The 17,653-nt window shown below is 39.1% G+C and overlaps 3 protein-coding genes across 4 annotated transcripts; 2 read left to right on the top strand and 1 right to left on the bottom strand.

Moving 5' to 3' along the window:
• Positions 1 to 2,813: 2,813 nt before the first annotated feature.
• LOC103705999 (zinc finger protein ZAT11-like) lies at positions 2,814 to 3,371 on the top strand. The gene has a single exon (XM_008789928.3). The coding sequence runs from the start codon at positions 2,821 to 2,823 to the stop codon at positions 3,289 to 3,291; it is 471 nt and encodes a 156-aa protein (XP_008788150.2). The 5' UTR covers positions 2,814 to 2,820; the 3' UTR covers positions 3,292 to 3,371.
• A 982-nt stretch (positions 3,372 to 4,353) lies between these two features.
• LOC103705998 (protein UPSTREAM OF FLC-like) lies at positions 4,354 to 8,975 on the bottom strand. Its single transcript, XM_008789927.2, has 4 exons — positions 7,479 to 8,975; positions 7,306 to 7,375; positions 6,421 to 7,179; positions 4,354 to 4,562 (listed from the first exon to the last, which is right to left on the bottom strand). Exons 1-4 carry the CDS (start codon positions 7,639 to 7,641, stop codon positions 4,427 to 4,429), a joined length of 1,128 nt encoding a protein of 375 aa, XP_008788149.2. The 5' UTR covers positions 7,642 to 8,975; the 3' UTR covers positions 4,354 to 4,426.
• Positions 8,976 to 14,917: 5,942 nt separating this feature from the next.
• LOC103705940 (myb-related protein MYBAS2) lies at positions 14,918 to 16,361 on the top strand. 2 transcript variants are annotated; one of them, XM_008789856.4, is made up of 3 exons: positions 14,918 to 15,146; positions 15,245 to 15,374; positions 15,603 to 16,361. In XM_008789856.4, exons 1-3 carry the CDS (start codon positions 15,026 to 15,028, stop codon positions 16,093 to 16,095), a joined length of 744 nt encoding a protein of 247 aa, XP_008788078.1. In that variant the 5' UTR covers positions 14,918 to 15,025; the 3' UTR covers positions 16,096 to 16,361. The 2 variants fall into 2 exon arrangements, with proteins under 2 accessions (XP_008788078.1, XP_026660015.1); XM_026804214.2 differs by having other exon boundaries at positions 14,983 to 15,088.
• The last annotated feature ends 1,292 nt before the right edge of the window (positions 16,362 to 17,653 follow it).

The raw sequence follows: 17,653 nt of genomic DNA, 5'->3' as shown, positions 1-17,653 counted from the left end.
CTAAATTAGACTTCGAGATGCATAAGATACGAAGCACGGTACATCAACATGCAGCTCGCATGTGTATCAAATGGCGAATAGAGCTGCAGACTGGATTGCCTCCTATGTTACTCGGTACACCGGAGCGATTCTTTGGACTAGTACTGCTGAGATTTTATTTTTCTTTTATCATCTTATTTCTTCTGACTTGGCAGATTGTAGCCACGTAAGAGCTATATGAATACCGTTTTTATCAAAAAAAAAAAAAAAAAAAAGTAAGAAAGAAACATGCAGCTCATGTGCCCACATACCATGCGTCCCTTTGTTGGGTGATTGGCCAATATTGCATTAGAAGATCAAACGATTTAACAAGCATTGCATGTTCTTAGCACTTGACATGAAGAACCTCGAGACTTTAAAAAGGTCCAGTAGCATAAATATAAATGCATGTTCAAGCCTTCTTTTGGTGGAAATACATGTTCAACTCTTCAAGTCGCCCATAATGCATAGCAGTAGGTGTGAGGAAATTGTTTTGTATTTGCTAAATCTAGCCAATTATACTTGTAAATATCACTATAATTTTTATCCATGCAATGTCACTTGCATACAACTCCAAAAACTAACGGGTTAAAGTTGTTATCAAGCACCTGTTAGTGAGTCCACCTTCTTTCACCTCCTTTTTAGGTAATGATTAAGGTTAACGTCTAAACCGGGGCAGCCCAACTGGCTCAACTCCTGTTGGAGAAACCATTTCCCATGCTCAGAATTCATGAGGATGCTAAAGTCACCGGGTGTTGATGAATTGGATTGGAATCATGCCCTCCACCAATTTAGACAAAGATTATTCACGTCCTAACTCTAAAAAATAAATTAAAGATAAAAATAATTATGGTTCAATAACTTTAATCCCATTTTGTAGTATACTTAAAAGAACTTGATACTTCATAACCAATTTCTTATTGAATTATCAACAGGCATTACCTTTTCATCTCAAAATAGATAATAATTAATTATTGATATTTGAATCGCTTCTATCTTTATTAGTGTTAAAAATTATTGATTTGATGGAGGAGATATTATATGAAAAGTTATGTTCAGAATCTTCTGATCGGTCCGCATATTAATATTATAGGATGGCTGCAGAAGATCAAAATTGGGTCAGATTCAGGTCGAGCCAGGATGCCTTTGCCTTCAACCTAAATCCAATCTGGCTTGAATTAAGATCGGTGTTTGCAGACCAAACAATGTGCCTTTTACTATGGGTTAAGTACTTAAGTTTGGTTGGGTTTGACCTAAACTAAACCCGTTGTGCGGTGCTGCAAGTTTCGGGCTATTCCTGCTGGTATCTGGAAAAGTCACTGAAACCCCACTAAAGCGGTTGGTGTTTTTCCAACTCATTCGAGCCGTTCTTCAACGTGGCTTCAGAGTTTCTATGTCAAGACATTGGCAGTAGTTATGCCTACTTTGCTTTTTCTTGGTAGTCACTCGTGTTATAATTGACATGGTTCCGTTGACTTGAATCTAGTTGCAAGAACGCACAACGCAAAAGGGAGGGAAAAATGGTCACTGACCCAGTCTATTTTCCAATCTCTTACCATCATATTCTCTCTTCAATATCCTGGCAATTCATATAGATTGATTGCGGTAGTCTCCCTGGTATCGCCGTCCACTATAATCTTTTATTTGGTATGAGAGATGGATAGAGGAGAGGATGGATGAGTCTTCCATCCATCCTCAGAAATGAAAGAAAGGATGAATAGTATTTATATAACATTTTTACCAAACTACCCTTTAATAAAAAAATATTACAATTATCGATTTATAACACTTATTTATATTTAAAAAATTGGGAAATATACAAACTTATAATTTTTATAATTTATAATTATATAAAAAATTATATAAATATTAAATTTTACTTTAATTCAATTAAATAAATAATTTTTAAATTAGTTATATTTGAATTAATTTAATTATATATTTTACTTATTTATATAACTTATTAATTTATAATTTAATTTACATATTTAATTAATTTTATATAAATAGTTAACTAAAAAAATTGCACATATACATAGTAAAATAGAAGCAATTCCAATTATTTACTTATAATTATAGAAATTATGTACTAAAATTAAAGCAACTAGTAATGAAATTAATGGTATAGGGTTAATAGTATAGGTAAAATAAATAAAAAAAATATGTGTAAATAAAATGCACGAAAAAAATAAAGAAGTGTTAGAATTTTGACAAAAAAATTAATGAGAGTTAATTTTGCCAACTTAAAAATCCGCCCTTCACATGCTCTCTACATCCTTGTTTGTATATTTCCAATTTGGAAGGATGTAAATTGTTAGACAAAGATGGATGGACAATGGCATCTTTTTCATCTACCTTTTTTATCTAATTTTTCTAAATGTTTTTGAACTAAATAGTGAATGAAGAGCATCCATCCATTTAGCTCATGACCCAATCAAATACAGGATAATTAATACTGCATCTCCGCCGCGTTTTCTCGGGTGTCGAGAAATTGCCCGAACGATTCCTTAATCCTGTCAAGCTTGGTCCAGACCTCAGATTCAAGAGACCGGAAGCTTCTTCGAAAATGTGGTCGAACTCATTAAGCCCGTCCACACGGGAAACGTGCACGTACCAGCAGTGTAATCGGACTCGGGGCAGTCCTGATTCCAAACAGCCCTACTTGTTGCCGAAGAATCAAGATGGATTTGGAACGTGACGTGAACGTAACAAAGTTTACGTCGGTTTCCGCCGGGTATATATATGTATCCGTGGGGGTTGTTATTCGGACATTAACTTGCAGTCTAAGGCTTCGAGCTTAATATGAAGCGCTTGAGAACAGAAGAGGAGGGAGAGACGGATACCATGAAGACAGCCAATCTCTTGTTATCGCTCTCTTGTGGAGGTAATAAGCCTGAGAAGATCCGTAGGAGGACAAAGACGGAGGATGGTGTGTTCGAGTGCAAGACGTGCAGTCGCCGGTTTTCGTCGTTCCAGGCACTCGGAGGCCATCGGACGAGCCACAAGCAGCCGAGACTCCAAGGCCTGGGGTTTGCTCCGACGAAGGGCTCGACGTTGAAGACAAACGTCCACCAGTGTTCCATCTGCGGCCAGAGGTTCTCCATGGGCCAGGCTCTGGGCGGTCACATGCGGCGGCATAAGCCCCCGAGCGAGGCTTTTCCAGAGAAGAAAGCTGGTGTGGAGAAATCCATGCCGGACCTGAACGTGCTTCCTTTGGAGGATGATTGCTCGAGAGAAGGTTCTCATGGCGTCTTGCTCGAGTTATTCGTGTAGAACATGTACGTATTGCGTTTAGATCTCTCTTTTTGTGGAACTTCTTTATAAGTTAGTTGATTTGGTTTTTAATTTGCAAACTCCTGCCCAAAATTTCCATGGTCAAGAATGTTGAACCATGAATTCAGAAAAGAACAGCAAATTTTAAAGCATAAACATCAGCGTAGACGCCGCTCTTGAAGCTCTATATATGGAAGAAACTCAACATTTTTCAGATTACATATATGAATAGGTGGGTTAACACAACACTTGTATGTATTTAAATGAAAGATCTTATTTACTATAGACTACCTTTTGGCAAAAAAAAAAAAAAAAAAGGAATAAGAATAACATAAACCTCATTATACACACTATAAGGCAGAGCAATCGTTGCTCTCTTTTGTACAAAGGGGTATGCTGTTTCTTTTTCTCCCACACAATCTCTCTCAAAAGAACTGCATGCCATGCTCTCCAAGGTGCTTTCCAAAGGCAAAGCAAGGGTTCAATTCACAGAGATACTCAACTGTCTCCATAAAACTTATGTATTTAGTCTCACATCGATTATTCGCCGAGAAAATCTTGGATATTCATATAAGACTAAGGAATCCAAAATACCTTCTGGCTACCCATTTGGATGAGATCATGAGTTGTTAGAAATGGTATCGGGAGACATTGCAGCATTGATGTATTGGAGTTGACCACGAGCCGATCATGGTGCTTGTGATTAAATTTGAATATATTTGAACTTTTAACTTAACGAGGACGCCGGATAGATCTTGAGTACTTATACTGAATTAAGAAATCTAAATAATATCTTTCTACTAGTCTTTTTGGGTGAATTCTTGGATTGTTAGAAAACTTATTCACCACATGATTTTTTTTTTCAAAACTATTAGGCATAAAGTTGGCATTTCAATTCCTAATAAACCACTTACCTAACATGTTTATTACCAAAAAACTGGGTTTATGCCAGCTACGGGGAGATTACTGGGTAAATATATCAGTGTTCTATATCTAAATCAATCTAGACAGCTTCAATTTTATTAAAATGATCATTTGGAATGTCAAAATCCAAAATAATTCTTTTAAAGATCGAGAAATTAAAAAAGAAAATCAGTTTTACAAACTGAATCATCTGGTTCTAGTTATAGGGTGGTCAACCATTTATCCTTCTGCTCTGGTGTATGCCGCGTGTGATGGGCAGGTTCCTTTCTTTCCCTCTCTTGGGCTTTCTGGGCATGCATTTGGCATGGTCATCCTCGATTTCCTTGCTTAATTCCATTCTTAAGGTCCTGTTCACAAAATTTACAAGAAACTGCAATCTCATCAATAAATGAAATTCAGCAGAATAAAACAAGCAGCAACTAATAGAAAAACACACTATTTAAGTGTTCCTGCACTTGAATGCCATATTTTAAGTTGTCAATTGTCATATCAAGGTATGCATAATAGTATACTTGTCCGCTCACAGATACATCTGTTACATGAAGCATGATATTCACTTTTTTTTTTGATTAAAATATTCACTTTTTCACTTACATCAAATAATTGGCCCACTTCACATGTGCGGCTCATGCAAAAATACGTCTTTCCATGGTGTCATACCCTCGAAAATTGTCAATGACATGAACAATTGCAATGCCTTTTTATTTAGTCTACTTGTAGGAACATGAAGGTCGCATTTTTCGCTCTAGCCATTCATTTATGGAGCGGATGTCGGGATTGCCGATGACACATTAATCAATCTACCAATCCAACCATTTCTCTCCTAAAACTTCAACCAATCATACCACTTCTATAACAATTCAGGACCCCACCCAAAATAGCTAACCGAAAAATATTATATGAGTTCTCACACGGGTTCTGACATACTTCTTCATTCAAGTTCTGAAGTTCTCGTTAGATTAAAAGTTTAAATCCATTCAATCTAATCATAAACACCATAATCGGTCTACCATAATAGATCCGTGCTGCTGTGTTTCTTAGGCCCTGTTTGGGAGAGCTTTTGGATGGCCAAAAAGCACTTTCTGGCCCTCCAAAAGTACTTTTAGATAAAAAATGGTGTTTGGTAAAATTTTCGGAGAGCTGTTTCAGCTTTTGCGGGAAGCTGAAAACAGCTTTTGGGGAGAAGCTCCAATTTGGAGCTTTCCGAAAATGCTGTTTTTAGCTTTGTCGGAAAGCTGTTTTTTAGACCAAAATACCCCCATTTAAATTACACTTTTTTTCCCCAAAAACCTTATCCTGCCTCTTCCTTTCTCCCTTTCCCTCTCAATCTTCTTCTTCCTTTCTCTCTATTTGTTAGAGAGATAAATGGTCATTAGAATGATGAAAAATTAATTTACACTAATAATTATAATATTTTACATATTTATTATTGTATTATACTATAAATATAATATTATATTATATTATATTATAATACATTGATATGTTATGTTAAATAATTTAATATTATATTAAATTATTATTTTATAATACATAATGTTATAGTACTATATTATAATAATATTATATTATATTACATTAATATTATACTATATCATATATTTACGTATTAATACATATTATATTTTATTATGCTCTATTATATAATACTGGTAATGTCCTTTATGGTTATTTTGTCCCACAAAAGTACTTTCTCAGTTTGTTTACCAAACACATGTTAAAGTGTCACAGCACTTTAGAGATGTAGTTACCAAACAGCAAACAACTTTTTATAAATGCTCTGCTTCAAAAAGCTCTACTTCCAACAGCTCTACTTCCAAAAGCTCTACTACTAACAGCTCCCCCAAACAGGGCCTTAGTCAACATCGATTATGCGATGTATCTACTCTGATACAATTTATAACAACTCAGGACATCATCCAAAATGGCTAGCCAAAAGGTATTATTTTGGTTCCTTGATTTTATATAAGTACCCAAGATATATCCAACGAATGATCGATGTGGGAATAAATATACATCCGCACGGATTCTGATAACTCTACCCTGATATGTTGGAGCGGCATACCACTAATTATTTTTTTATTCAAATATGTGTGATCACGTGCGAGGAGAAATAACATAAACATATTTCGGAAAAATGAGCATTAGATTGGAAAACATGGCATCACTTCACGTGCAAGAGGGCAGAGCAGTCAGAGTGCTTACCTGGCAGCATTACAGGAAGCCGACCGCTTCAAGCCGGTGAATTCTCCAACGCCACCATTTCCCAACCCCCTCGTTTCAATCAAACTCCCACTAAAATACTTCTTGTCCTCCAATCCCATGCGCCCTGACACGGCCTCCATCGGCAGTCTTCCCCTGTACTGGGACACCAGCGAGATCCCCTGCTCCTTCACCGAGATCGAGCCGCACGAGATCAGATGCATCAGGACCGCCGACGCCCTCGCCCTCCCTTTCGGGCAGGCGCCCACCGTCCGATGACTCCTATCCTCCGGGCGTATCGCGACGATCCGGCCGTCGGCTTTGATCACCGCCACCAGCGTCTCCGGGCTCGAGGGGGACGGCGGAGGCGAGATCTCGTCCGTCCCGAGCTCCGTCGGTTCGGGATTCGCGGTCTCCGCTTGCCTGTCTTCTCCGATGGGAGCTCGTCGCCCGTGCCGCAGGCCGTCGGTCTGGGTCGAGGCGTCGGAGAATTTGACGGCGGTGACACCCGTCGGTTCGCTTTTGTAGGCCGTGGACTCGTTGAGATCGAAAGAGTCCCAAGACGTCATCTTTCTTCTCGAGACGGGAATATCGGAAACGTCTCGGACGAAATTAGAGATTTCGGGAGGCTTCTCGGATGTAGGAGAAGAGTTACCGAGGTGGAAGAGCTCCGATCCTTTGAGAATGTATTCTTGGTCGTGAATTGGGTAGACGAAGTCCTCTTCGCAGAGATCGAACCACACAAATCCGTTCTTATATCTCCTGAATTGAGAGAGATTCGGCATTCGGCAAAAAAAGCGTCAACTTTAATATTACTTCGATTCGAATCAACATCAAAACAGCCAAAAAAAGGTGAGTTCTATATTAAATTTTTTGATTGGAATTTACCTTCTGGAAGACCACGAGTACATGGCAGCCATCTCTTTCCCTCTGAGAACGCAGAGACGATTGATGACATCTAGAATTCGAACAGTAAATCGAAATCAGATGTCCATTGCAAAGAAGCACAAAACAAAATTAAAAAAAAAAAATCATTTTTTTTCCTTTTTCTGATCTGATACCTCTGAGATAAAGCCCTTCGGTGGAGGAGAGCGGGACTTCCAGAAAGTGAGGGTGCTCCAATTGGCCGTCTCTCGAGAGGTAGTAGACCACCGAGGCTTTCCTCTCGGCCGTCCTTCTCTCTTGACCCCAAAGCTCGCTCTTTCCCCTCGAAGAGACCGCCATTGTCTTCGAAAATTTACGGTTTAGATAGAGGGTTAGAGGAGAGTAAACAGGGGGAGTGAACGTTTAAAGTTTAAACATAGGATTAGAGAAGAATAAATGATGGAGAGTAGGGTCAGGGGACGAGGAGAGCGTGAAAAGAGCAAGGAGCCGGTGGGATTCAAAAAGGGATTCGGCGGACAACCGGAAACCAACAGAATGAGCACATGGAATCACAGTAACAAGTTAATATAAAATAAATAATCTAATCCAAGTTACAGATCCTATCTACTTCATGTTTTCAATTCAATTTTTTCCACCATTCATGGATCAACTAATGCGATTTTTTAAACAAGCACGACCAATGCACAGCCAAGGATGAGTAATGAAACAAATAAAGAACAATCAAGTTTTTTTTGGCTAAAAAATTCCCTCAAGCACCATTATAGCAAGAGTCAACTAGTATTAGATAGGCATTAGGCAACAAGAAATGAACGTTTTTTTTTAACTCCAAAGTCCAACGAATAGACTTATGAAGCCTATCCAAGATTCTATATCGATAGTAGGTTTATCATAGAGTAAGATAATGATTATTGTAATGACTGTTATAGTAAGAAATAATAAAAAAATGAGGATGCTATTTGGTAATGCCGCTACACATGGAGTCTTGGTGCAGGGAGATGCAAAATTATGGCTACTATTTTAACCGCTATCATTTTTTTGACTAAATCATCAGCTCTCATTAAAAACATATTATTCACACATTTAACATAAGAAGAAGCTTTTATGGCTATTATGATGGGTGTCATGGTGGATCTAATCTTAACCTAGATACTGGACAAAGAGAATGGGATCAGCTTTGTGCCATCACACGAGTTTGTGCGGGAGCTTTCATGATCTTTTGTCTCTGTAAATGAGGAGTATGACATGGCTGCGTTTTAACTAGAGGTCCAATGTTCATTTCAAGTGGAGATTGGATGAACACAGGCCAATGTCTATACCGGCATTAAACAAACATTTGGAAACATTGGAACACTTAATCTGTTACATGAGTTTAGAACTAAAGATGTAGGAGAAGGCCTTTTCGGAACAATGACATTGCTAACAAGCGGATCGATGCTACTTTTATGCTAATAGCTACCACGTTATACATCGCGCAAATGATGGCACTCCTTCATCCCCACTCATGCTGCGTACCGTACTAAAAAGTGTGTTCGTGGGATAAATGAAAGCCATCCACCTTCAAGATGGATGATGTGGCGGCTATCATAGTAGTGCAAAAATTATGCTCCATTGATGATAGCTTGTGTAAAGTTACAAATTACCGCTACTGTAGACTCTGTTGACTACTGCCTGAGGTCTCAAGTCTGAAGTTAGTCCAGCTGGTACTAATAGAGAATCCCCCTTGTCCAATATAAGAAGCCCTATTCTGTTTTGACTGTTCTAAAGTCAATTCTTAATTTCGTAGTCAGAGTGCAGGTCTGTAGAATGACTTTGTGCAGAGTCCCCAGGATTTAACTTGAGAGAACTAGGTATTCAGAACTACGGATTTTTTCCCTTTTCCGGTGACAAAAAAAAAAAGAAAAGAAAAGAAAGCCTGAAGGGCTTCCAGAATTCAGAAATGTGGTTGAGATTACTGGCTGTAAAACTACAGGCAGCTACAGCCAGGAAGTCGCATCAAAGTACACCCATGCATGGTCCAAATCCCTCTCGATCTCGCCATCCCGGTCCATGGGCTCTTCTTGAAGAGACACAAAGCTAGCTCGAAAGCCAAATGTCCCATTGTGCTAGAGACGGTCCAAGGATACGAGTAATCCTACCTCGCCTCGGTGCAAGTTCTCCTCACTGCTGCAGCTTGCCAGACAGCACAAACTGGGCCATTGAGATAAAGTCTGCAATGCATGCATGCTCCATTGGAAAAAGACATAAAGTCTGCATGCGCGTGCAAGTGTGGTGAAAAATCTTGGAACTTGGCTCTGTCTGCTGCTGTGCTCCAATCTGGGGTAAAGCTTGAGCCAGATCGGACTCAGACTTGAACTTTAATTTGGAATAATGCATCCCATGGACATTACCTCAAGTATGTCAATTTGAGATTCCAACTGTTGAGGAGATGTTTGAAGTTGTTGCGACTTCTATCTTGCATTGAATTGTCGAGGCCTAACCTTAGTTCTTGAGTCATCTGATATAGACAGTGCTCCACTCTGGCTCCCATTTTTCATAGCTTTCTAATGCTTATATCGCTAATTATTGATATTAGACTACCTTCATACCTATTGCTTCAAGATTGCAGCGACCTTGTTAGAAAATATTGTATTGCTTTCAACAAAAAAAGAATGAATATCTATTATAATGAGAATGCGTTCTAACATCAAGAAATCAACCCATCTTTTACTACATATTTTGATAGACACTCTATTTCTGAACAAAAGCACCTATCTTGTTCATCTGCCACCAACTCTCTCTCTCTCTCTCTCTCTCTCTCTCTCTCTCTCTCTCTCTCTCTGTGTGTGTGTGTGTGTGTGTGTGTGAGCCTGCATGGTTAACAAAGGAGCATCAGGACCAAAAAAAGGAATTGGTGTCTTTGCTCATGAAATGTAGATAAAAAAGAATCTTGAATTCGGCTCAGATCGCAGTCAGCAATCTTTCTTTTTGATAAATAAATCTCATGTGCTCAGAGCAGTAGAATTTTACTCAAAAACAGCTTTTAAACTTTTCCACTTCCTATCATATATATTGCTACTGATGCTTTCTTGATTCAGTATCAGATTCCACAGCTGTATCGTACAATAAGAGATATAGTCTTAGCAAATTATGACTGCCATGTTTGGATTCTTGATCTGAAAGCCATTCAACGATTAGGGTGTCCATCTTTCTTCTCCACTCTCCACTGAAACCTGATCACGCTCTCCAGCCTTTCAGAACTTTCTTGTTTGAGTCGTGTACTCTGTGGCCCGCATGACACTTCACTGTGCTCCCACTCAACAGTCGAGTAGCTGGCCAGGACAAAAGCCCAAAGCTCAGCCACCAACTACTAACAATAAATTGTGGTCCGAATCTGGGCCGCATGAGATATCCCATTGAACTGCAACAAGGCCAAGTTTCTTGTGATGGCGTACTCGAATGGTTTAGGAGCCTTGTGCCCACAATCAATTCATTACGAGGCTAATCTTGTTCTCATCATTTCATAAGCAAAGAAATATTGTGAGAGCACAAAAAGTAGGGGCCCGTTTTTTTTATTGCTTTTGTTCGTTTTTTCTGGTTTCAAAAATTCAAGACGAAAAATGAACCAGATTGAACGACGTACGTGGATCATAGAGCCATTTTGTTTTCTAAAATTATTTGTAAAATCTTTGTAATTAACTTTTGGTACAAAGGTTAATGGATTTCGAAAAAGAGTGAAAATAAAAGCTACGAGTAGCAAAAGTTTTGCGCAAATGCTATCTTCAACATCAATTTCTATATGGTATTTTACTAATTTCTATAGAAACGAAAACAACAATGATACAACATAGGCTCTAACCATTCTCATATCGTGTACCAAGCAAAGGAAACTGATAGACATTCGAAAGGACTATGCTCGTTCATATCTTTCTGAATGATAATATGCTGGATTGCTAAATTATTTATAATGGAGGAACTATTTTTAATGGAGGAACTATTTATTACGGACAATTAAAAATAGTCTTCAGGTTATAATGGAGGAACTATTTGTTACTGTGATCCTCCTGGATACATAGTTGAATACTGCAGTCATTTTGATCATGCCTCTCTTGAAAACATAATTTTCCTGTAGACCAAAAGAATTTGGTTCTAGGGTCGGTCAGTCAGCTCCAAATTGCATCTCATAACGAATCTTTAAGGGAAGAAAAAGAGTTGCAACCAAGTCAGATGTGCTTCACAGATGCCCCCTTTTTATACGGCAACTGGGCCTACCACCCTTTCCATCAGGTCAACACTTGTGTCCCTCGTTAGCTTAGGGAGGGACGCATCCAGATATAGTGAAACGGTCCAAATATATGAGAACAAATAGGTTGAAGCAAAGCTCTTCCAAAGGCCAAAACCAGACACTGCAATATGATGGATTCAAATCAGTGAATTCCTAGCTACTTAACAATAAATAAATCACTGCCTTCCAGTTGACCCATTGGCCTTACTCTTCTTTGTCCTGCACAACCATTTGCAGCTACTCTCATGAATCAAACAAGCAATTGATGGCCTTTGACATCACAAAAACTATCCATCCACCGACCAAGGTACACATAATGCAACCTGCCACATCCCCCATGCTTCATGTTTTCCCCCAACCCATTGATGACAAAAAACTAAGGGTTCCCCATGGCATCCAAACGAACAGAAAGAAATAACAGCAGCTAATGCGATACAACAATAATAGTGAGGAGCCAGAAGGCTAAAAGGGAACAACAGCATGAAAAGGTGCAAGTGGACAAGCCACAAATTGGTGACCTCCACCTCATGATGGCTTAGCCTTCCCCCCCTCCCCTTCATGATCCAAGTGAGATCGATACAGGTCAAGAAGGCAACCAAGGCTGACATCCTTTAGCAGGAGGCCTGTTTGATACCGTAGGATGCCGGCGAATGCATCAACATCACGAAGACATCATCTCCCACAACTATCTACTATATGATTTAGTGTCCACACACACACAACGACATACTATTTGCTTCTTGAGATCATATGAACAATGAGATGAAGAGTAGCCAAGTAGCGTGGCCCAAAGAGAACCACATAGTCTTATTGCTTCAACACTAAGACCTATTCTGGCTATATAACGTCGCTAGATCAACTTTGGTGACATAGAGTGATATCATCTCCAAAATATATTTATGTTCAGAATTAGGTATGGGAGATCTTACATAGAAGCATGATGTTCCATCGGTGCATGGTGGGCGACAATATTTACCTATTTTAGTAATTAATATAACATAAGATAGAATCATGAGTGGTGAATGTCTACATGCATGATGGTATTAGACCAACAAAGCACTGCGAGAACATATTTCTTGTGTGTCCCCATACTGATCGTGGATGTATAAAGTCATTTGCTTTTCACAGCCTCAAAGGTGAAAGGAACAGTCCAAGGAGAGACTGGTCATCTAAGACCAGACTTCTTTTTCAATTCAGTAACATATTCTGCCATGAATAGACGTTGCATCTTTTTCCTCTAATGGGTAGCTTCCTCCTGGGTCAAGCACTACCATGTCCTCCGAGAAGCTTCAGTGAAGACTTGTTTGGAAGGTGCCAAGCCTTTTTTTGGTTTAAATTGTGCCACTTGCATGTAAAATGGTGCTCCTTAACCACCTTCTCATATTAATCTAGTATTTGACGGCAAGCATAATCATGTTGTGGCAAAATGATAGCTGCATTATAATTAATCAGACCAATTGGGTAGGAGAACTATCTATCCACATGGTTGGGGAAAGAAACCAAGTTGATTTTATTTTAACCTAATGCCATTGATGACAGTGCTGCTGACCTATAAAGGTTAAAAAAAGAAAAAAAGATAAAAAGTACTGAAAACAATGTATCTGGATGAAAATTCATATATATATTTTGTTCTTAAAGAAAGAGATTTGTACTCAGGTAACCTAGTGTTATTTGAACCCTTGATGTATTTGGTTGGGCATATCATTCAGCAAAAATGAGACAAGGATTAATCCCTAGGTAGGAACTGCTTGTAACTTACGGTGGACTTTTAAAAAAGAAAAAAAGGAATGTGAAGTAATAAACCTCGCAAACTACAAATCACATCACCGCCAAAGTCCTACCAAAACCATGATACTACTACACTAACCTCTCTATTCGCTGAACTGCTCCGAAGTGGTAGTCTCACTAACAGCAAACCTAATGCAATAGTATGGCTTTAAGGTGGAGAAATGTATCTTTTTAGTTGAAAGCGACTCTGCTACGGTGATTGCCCAAAAATGAGATTTGAGCAATCATGTATTATTTTCTTAAAGGAAGAGATTTGTACTCAGGTAACCTAGTGTTATTTGAGCCCTTCATGTATTTGGTTGGGGATATCATTCAGCAAAAATGAGACAAGGATTAATCCCTAGGTAGGAACTGCTTGTAACTTACGGTGAACTTTTGAAAAAGAAAAAAGGAATGCGAAGTAATAAACCCCGCAAACTACTGACCAGATCACCGCCAAAGTCTTACCAAACCGTGATCCTACTACACTAACCCCTCTATTCGCTGAACTACACCAAAGTGGTAGTCTGTCACTAACGGCAAAACTAATGCAATAGAATGGCTTCAAGGTGGAGAAATGTATCTTCTTAGTTGAGGACGACTCTGCTATAGTGATTGTCTAAGAATAAGAGAGAGTTCAATCTTTATTGTGAGGCACATCTATCACAAGGCAAATGGAGCTGCGAACAGAATGGCCTCTTTTGTAGGTCATCGCTCTGATTATATTTTGGACGCTTGCCTTAGAGGCATTCTGGAATATGTTATTTTTTGATTTTTTTTGATTATTTCGAACTTGAATTGTACGAATTGTCCATCTTAGCCGCAAAAAAAAAAAAAAAAAAAAAAAAAAAAAAAAAACTTGAGAGACCATGAGTTTTAGTCTATGCTTAGTCTTGAGGCATTAACCAGAACAAAGAAGAGTGGATCTTAGGGCTCTGGCTTGTATTTTTATATGGAAATTTCTTCTCCCATCAATCCTTAAGAGCCATCTATCTTTGGATTGATTCACTCACCGTCGAATCTCTGCTTAACCATAATTTTTCTTTCTTTCTTTTTTCACTTTTGTTCTGTTTTTTGAGAAAATTAACAGTGGGTTATCACCTTACATTTCAGTGAATTAACCACAGAAATCTCGAATAATACAATAACATCTTTATAGCATGCAGTATACCATTACAAGAAACAAAGACATGTTATTATTTAGATATTTAATTACACATTCATGTCCTTCCATCATTTAGGATGTACACAGGACGCAGAAGTCAGAAGCACTCAATCAGGATCTAATGAATGAAAGGCACCTTATTTTTAAGGTCGTTATGCCTACACACCAGGTGGTACTATAGCTAAGTGCTAAGTACACTGTCTAAATGCTAATCAAACCAGAGCTCTGAAAAAAAAAAAAAAAAGAAGAAGGCCAATGTCACATCACGTGGACTGCACATGCTTCTGAGCTGGTGACTCAGCCCCCACCAAAAGTAAAGAAAACAAAGAGGGAGCAAGCCAACATGTGAAATCACGTGACCCTGGAGGTCACTCCCTATAAAAAGATCACGAGAGGACGCAAAGGCGAGCAGGTTCTGTGGTCTAAGGACAAAGCAGTGGCTGCTGCTTTCCAAGTGGAGGTGGAAAGGGAGTTCTGAAGGCCGTGCAGAGAGAGGAGGAGGAGGAGGAGGAGGAGGAGAGACGACGACGATGGTGACGGTGAAAGAAGAGACCCGAAAGGGCCCGTGGACGGAGAAGGAGGACCTGCAACTGGTATGCTTTGTGGGCTTACTCGGGGAACGTCGTTGGGATTTCATAGCCAAAGTCTCAGGTTTGAGGGGGGGGGGGCTACAAGTAGGCTTACTTTGGCGGTGAGGAGGGGTGGAGGACGCTACCGTTTAACCCGGCCTGGTTTAATGTTGTATGTAGGTCTCAACAGAACAGGCAAGAGTTGCAGGTTACGCTGGGTTAATTACCTGCACCCCGGTCTCAAGCGCGGCCGCATGACGCATCAGGAAGAGCGCCTCATCCTCGAGCTCCATTCGCGCTGGGGAAATAGGTTCGATATCTATCTCCATGCTTCATCTCACACTCCCCAACAACAACAACTCCTTTTGATTAGCTCCTCATCTATTACTGTTCCATTAGTAAAATTATATCTCTTATGAACTCGCCTAGATGATGATTCTTGTGGTGCACATCCACAACTTTTTCTTTCATCTAGTGGCATGCATTTATAGGCTTGCCGCATAAGGAACGACTTTGACGAGCAATGCTTATTGTATAGGTGGTCTCGCATAGCTCGAAAGCTCCCGGGGCGCACCGATAATGAGATCAAGAACTACTGGAGGACTCATATGAGGAAGAAGGCCCAAGAGCGAAAGAGAAACGCTCTCTCTCCGTCATCATCTTCGTCATCTCTGACCTATAATTCGCCCTCTCGAAGCGAACCCCCAGCGGAGGAGGCTGGGTTGGAACAGCACGAGCTTAATAGCGCCAGTGGTTGCTGCTGCGTAACTACAGGGTTTGTGGTGGAGGAGGAAGGTGCGAAGGGGTGGTACTCCATGGATCAGATTTGGAATGAGATTGCAACCTCTGAAGCAGTCAGCGGGCTGAGCTTTGAGGGATGTAAGAATGAAGTCTGCGATACTTCCTGGCCTCCGATGCCCTCCCCTATGTGGGAATATAGCCCTGAATCACTCTGGAAGATAGATGAGGAAGAGTTCAAGATGTTTCCTTCTGTTCATGACCTATTGGTCCCTAACTACCATCACAGTTGAGAGTTTTGTAACTGGCGCTATTATACTTAGTTCTCTCTTGGCCTTTTGTTTGTAGATGTGAAATGGCTGGGAAGTAGAACCTCTGGTAGGATGGAGCTATTTCTCATGTAAAATTTAGGTATGCTTAGTCGTAAGGCCCATTGCGTGTTTGTAAGATAGATATTCTACTGTGCTGAACTTGATCGAACCAGACTAATTTGCCTCCTAAGGAATGTGTAACAGTTGTCTCTACAGCTATGAGGTTTGTCGCCCGAGGAAGTTCTTGAGAGGCCATCTTTTATTGGAGTCACTTGTTTTTTCTTTGAGAAAATTGGAGTAACCTACTATTAATTTAAAACATTTGCTCAAAGCCAAAACTTCATGACGAATTAGGAACTCTTGTTGTATTTATTTGAACAGAACAGCAAGTTGCTGAAGAAATTATTTAAATCATTTTCTACATGTGTATATGAGCACATAAGAATGCATACTTTAAACAAAAACGATCAAGATTTATTGAGACCTTGAGTGAGTTCGGAAGGATCGATTTTCAGGTGGCAACGGGTCAGGTTTGTTGGATCAAATAAGAACACCAACATACAAAACCCTAACCCATACTCAACATGATCTGATCTCGGATCAAGATCTCTCATACGCTTGTACAGAGGCTCTCGAACTCTGTCTGGCTTGGATTTCTTCACATTTGGCTAGATAAGCATGATTGGCACCATGGCCAGCTACATATCATTTCGGGTCACTCGGTTAATCCTAACCCAATCTATTTTTCAAGACTCAATTCTAATAAATCTAAGCTAGCATGTTAAATCCATTATTTATAAATCTTACCGGCTAATTTTTTCAAAATGATTTAAACAACTAGTAGCAAGAAAAAAGATTAATCATCAAAAAAAATATCAAACCAACCTAAATTATTTTGATCCAAATAGAACTCCATCCTTATGACCTAACCAAAGTCAAAACTTTAATCTATAATTGACCTATCTAAAATTCTGAGTCAAAAATCTGACTCATGTCCGGCCCTAACTGAAAAATTCATGACAAAACATGACATGAATTGATAGGGTTGGGTCAAGTTTTTCAGATGGGTTAATTTTTGCCATTCCTAGATATAGTTCGAGCATGGTTGGTTAAAACATAAAAGAGCAAGTCAAGCAACCACATGATTTTTGTACATAACTATATCGAGACACTGTTACAATAGTCCTACTGGTAAAACTAATGTTAATTTGTTAAAACACTCGACAAAATCTTGGGCCTAGATCCACAAAGACATGAACAAAGGGGGAAATCATACCCATCATTCTTTTTTCTTTTTTTTTAAGTAATAGAGTGAAGAAAGATTAAGCTAGCCTTCCAAATCACACCCATCATTCAAAACTAAATAAACTATTGTTATGGACTATAAATTTTATATTTCATTTTGAAAATAATGAAAACTAGTGCTAATTTTATATAATATTTAATAAAGAACTTTGTTCCCTTTTCTTTCTTTCTCTCTTTTTTCTTTAAATTCAGGAGAGACGACCTAATAATACATCAAAGGTAGTTGGTTCTATCT

This window comes from Phoenix dactylifera, chromosome 3 (genome assembly GCF_009389715.1).
Source record: "Phoenix dactylifera cultivar Barhee BC4 chromosome 3, palm_55x_up_171113_PBpolish2nd_filt_p, whole genome shotgun sequence".
Lineage (NCBI taxonomy): Eukaryota > Viridiplantae > Streptophyta > Magnoliopsida > Arecales > Arecaceae > Phoenix > Phoenix dactylifera.
The sequence above is the reverse complement of the archived record's forward strand: the minus strand, read 5'-3'. Positions and strand labels throughout refer to the sequence as shown.

Excerpts from the sequence above, each read along its gene's own strand:
- LOC103705999 (XM_008789928.3), top strand. The coding sequence starts at position 2,821 with ATGAAGCGCTTGAGAACAGAAGAGGAGGGAGAGACGGATACCATGAAG.
- LOC103705998 (XM_008789927.2), bottom strand. The coding sequence starts at position 7,641 with ATGGCGGTCTCTTCGAGGGGAAAGAGCGAGCTTTGGGGTCAAGAGAGA. Across the intron at positions 7,180-7,305 it reads TACTCGTGGTCTTCCAGAAG|GAGATATAAGAACGGATTTG; the intron begins GTAAATTCCAAT and ends CTCTCAATTCAG. Across the intron at positions 4,563-6,420 it reads GCTTCCTGTAATGCTGCCAG|GACCTTAAGAATGGAATTAA; the intron begins GTAAGCACTCTG and ends TTTTGTGAACAG.
- LOC103705940 (XM_008789856.4), top strand. The coding sequence starts at position 15,026 with ATGGTGACGGTGAAAGAAGAGACCCGAAAGGGCCCGTGGACGGAGAAG. Across the intron at positions 15,147-15,244 it reads TTTCATAGCCAAAGTCTCAG|GTCTCAACAGAACAGGCAAG; the intron begins GTTTGAGGGGGG and ends TGTTGTATGTAG. Across the intron at positions 15,375-15,602 it reads CATTCGCGCTGGGGAAATAG|GTGGTCTCGCATAGCTCGAA; the intron begins GTTCGATATCTA and ends CTTATTGTATAG.